Source organism: Cynoglossus semilaevis, chromosome 14 (assembly GCF_000523025.1).
Source record: "Cynoglossus semilaevis isolate Cse_v1.0 chromosome 14, Cse_v1.0, whole genome shotgun sequence".
Classification (NCBI taxonomy): Eukaryota; Metazoa; Chordata; class Actinopteri; order Pleuronectiformes; family Cynoglossidae; genus Cynoglossus; species Cynoglossus semilaevis.
The window spans coordinates 21799764-21802569 of record NC_024320.1 but is presented as its reverse complement, the minus strand read 5'-3'; the positions used below and the strand labels follow the sequence as shown (position 1 = coordinate 21802569).

At 41.9% G+C, this 2806-nt stretch overlaps 1 protein-coding gene across 1 annotated transcript in view; it reads right to left on the bottom strand.

The window, feature by feature from the left end:
* Positions 1 to 583: 583 nt before the first annotated feature.
* LOC103390146 (protein FAM222A-like) overlaps positions 584 to 2806 on the bottom strand; it is a 4612-nt gene continuing 2389 nt past the window's right edge. Inside the window, exon 3 of the mRNA XM_025062056.1 lies at positions 584 to 2805. Coding sequence (XP_024917824.1) covers positions 2517 to 2805 — 289 coding nt within the window. The 3' untranslated portion in view covers positions 584 to 2516. The remainder of the gene's footprint in view (position 2806) is intronic.

The following is a 2806-nucleotide window of genomic DNA, read 5'->3' as shown; positions in this document are numbered from 1 at the left end:
TTACTGCTGTAGCATCCAATTTAGTGGGACAAATGAAGCAAAATAAGAGGTGCACGCAGGCGTACCGCGGCGAGATTAGCAATTCAGTAGAAGGGTAATAGCAGGCCCATTTTCTAAGTAATGTTTGTGTAGAATAAATAAATTAGCATCAGTATGTATGCCCTATATGCAAGCGTGATACCTCGAGGTCTACAGCTTTTTTTTTTTTTTTTTTTCCCTGTATGTTGAAGCAGGCTTCTGCCTGGAGCGCTGGCAAACCATCCAGACAAAGATGATTCACTGTAACAGAATTACCTCTTTTCAAATTGCATCATTGATATAAGGGGAAACAGTGCAATGTGTTTCAGCTACGGCTCAACTTACATCATATTGCATTATAAAGCTGAGATCCTTGGGTGAGGAAATTGATCTTAGTATAATACGATCTATAACTTTTTTTTATTTTTTTATTTTTTTTTAAATGACTCGTCTGCTGCTCACCTTAAACCCCCCCTCTCTGCAGCAGGTTTATAATTCATGAATGTAATAAAGGCCCGTTCAGCTTCACATAACTAATAATAATGACAAAAAAAAAAAACTTTGCTGGGTTTTAAAAAATGTAATTTATTCGACAATCCTTCTTAAGAAGACGCAGGAAAAAAAATGGCAAAATGTAATTTTTTTTTTCTTCTTTCAAACAACATACATCATGGAGAGCACTCGTGTGTTCATATATAATAATTGCACTTCATAATTATAGACAGTTTGCTATGTTACTCAACAGGCCGACATAAATAAATAGTTTTACAGAGTCAGTGCAGACACACAAAGATCTACTCCATCGTCCACCGCCCCACACCACAGAGAATAGCCCTAAAAGTAGACAGCGTACATGATTTCAATGGCACAGCACTGCCCCCAGTGGTCATGTCAGAGCGCCACCCCAGCCTCCAGTGGAGAAAAAAAAAATCTCTCCGTAAAAAATATTCCCACCACCTCCGTCCACATGATATAAACAAACTACAACCAAAAAGCACATATAGTTGGACTTGACTGCCACAGTGTGGATTTGGAAATTCAACAGTCCTTTTTTTATATATATATATATATATATGCTGAACGATCCATGACATAAAAAAAATTGAATATAATATCACTAAAGGTGCGCTCCAGGAAATGTGCGGAAACTGTTTCTCTCGCCGTCACCTGGAAAAACACGGACAGCTACGAATGTCTCGAACGTAGACCGTGTCAAGAAAACGGACATCGACCGGTCGCTGCTACTGCTTTTAGAACTAGCTTCACTTAAATCAATTGTCAGCGAGAGCGATTTCTTCATCATTTTATAAATGATTGTTGTCTTTAAATGTTGGTAAAATTCTGTTCAATATTCGTGGTGTCTGGTAAATCTAGATCCTATTTAGAGGAAATAAAGAGAAATGTATTTTTTTAGACGACTACATTTCTTCAGTGAGTTTAACTGATTCCTCCTGGGTCTGTAGTTGACTTATACTGCGTTCAATAATTATTAGTATGATGTAATTCTCTGTATCGGTGTATCCCAGGGGTCGATGACCAGTTTGGCTCATCCGTGACCTTTTACCCTCTACGTCGATGTCAGTTGAATGTCAAGACTGGTTTGTTTGCTCAGCTGGGATTGGTCGACCTCCAGCGCTGTGACAGGGAACGATACTGTTCTTTTCTGAACTCTTCTGAATTTTTTTTTTACCCTGATCTGGTTCATGTTGCAACGATGCCGTGCTTCAAATACTCAGTATAAGTAATCACTTTACCTAATACTTGGTATTGTGAATACTATTTGTATCCAGAGTATTAATGTGTCAACCCGTCATCATAAACAGTCTGGATTTTTTTCCAGTTTGGGAGAAGTGATTGTTGGTTTCCAGGAAGGCACCTCGATCTGAACCACACGCTGTTACGCATATTTCTGTGGAAATATTGTATAATATTTGCTTTAATTTTAGAGCTGGAAAACTGCAGGTCGCTGACCTCTGGTGGTTCCACTGAGGCCTGCTGACTGTCACATTTTTTTTAATCTCAGCTCCCTTTTGCAGAAACCCGATTCTTATAAACGGTCTATGATCGCAACACAATAATCAGAATGAAACAAACAAAAATCTAAGTTCACAGTAGAGCAACAGAAAGCCGTAATTTGAGAACCCATAAAAATGAGAACTGGTACTTCTCAGATGAGAAATCATCAGAAAACAAAAAAAAAAAAAAAAGAAAATAGTCACAAAAACAGTCAGCAGAGTCCCTTCCATCAGAGGACCAGTCGTTCCTGTTCAAACGTTACGGCGACTTCTGACCGAAGGTGAACGTGAAAATCAGCGGAGAGCGTGAATATCGATGGATAAAAACACGGAGACGCCGTGGGATTAACCTGTATAAGTTCAATTCTGATTATCATCTACTCCTCCTGCAGTTACAGCACATGCACATGAACATGAAAAGGCATGTCTCTGTGTGAACGGAGCCACGACCGCCGTCCACGCCGGCGCTCCCTGCACCGCGTCTTATCTGTAGACGGGAAGCTGCATGTGGGTTTTCTGGTGGTGCTCCAGCAGCTGAGGCATTCCCATGGCTTCGTACCCGCGGCCCAGCATGCGCTCTTTGATGCAGGGAGGGTGGATCTCACTGATGAGGCACTCCAGGGACTGCAGGCTGCTGCTCAGCACCGCAGTGTGGCACAGGCTGGAAGTGGGCAGCCCACAGCAGAGGTTTTGGTCTGCGCTGTAGGCCTGGATGTGAGGAGGGGCCGGGGGGTGGAGCTGGGGCTGAGGCTGCTGATGCTGATGGCGGTTTG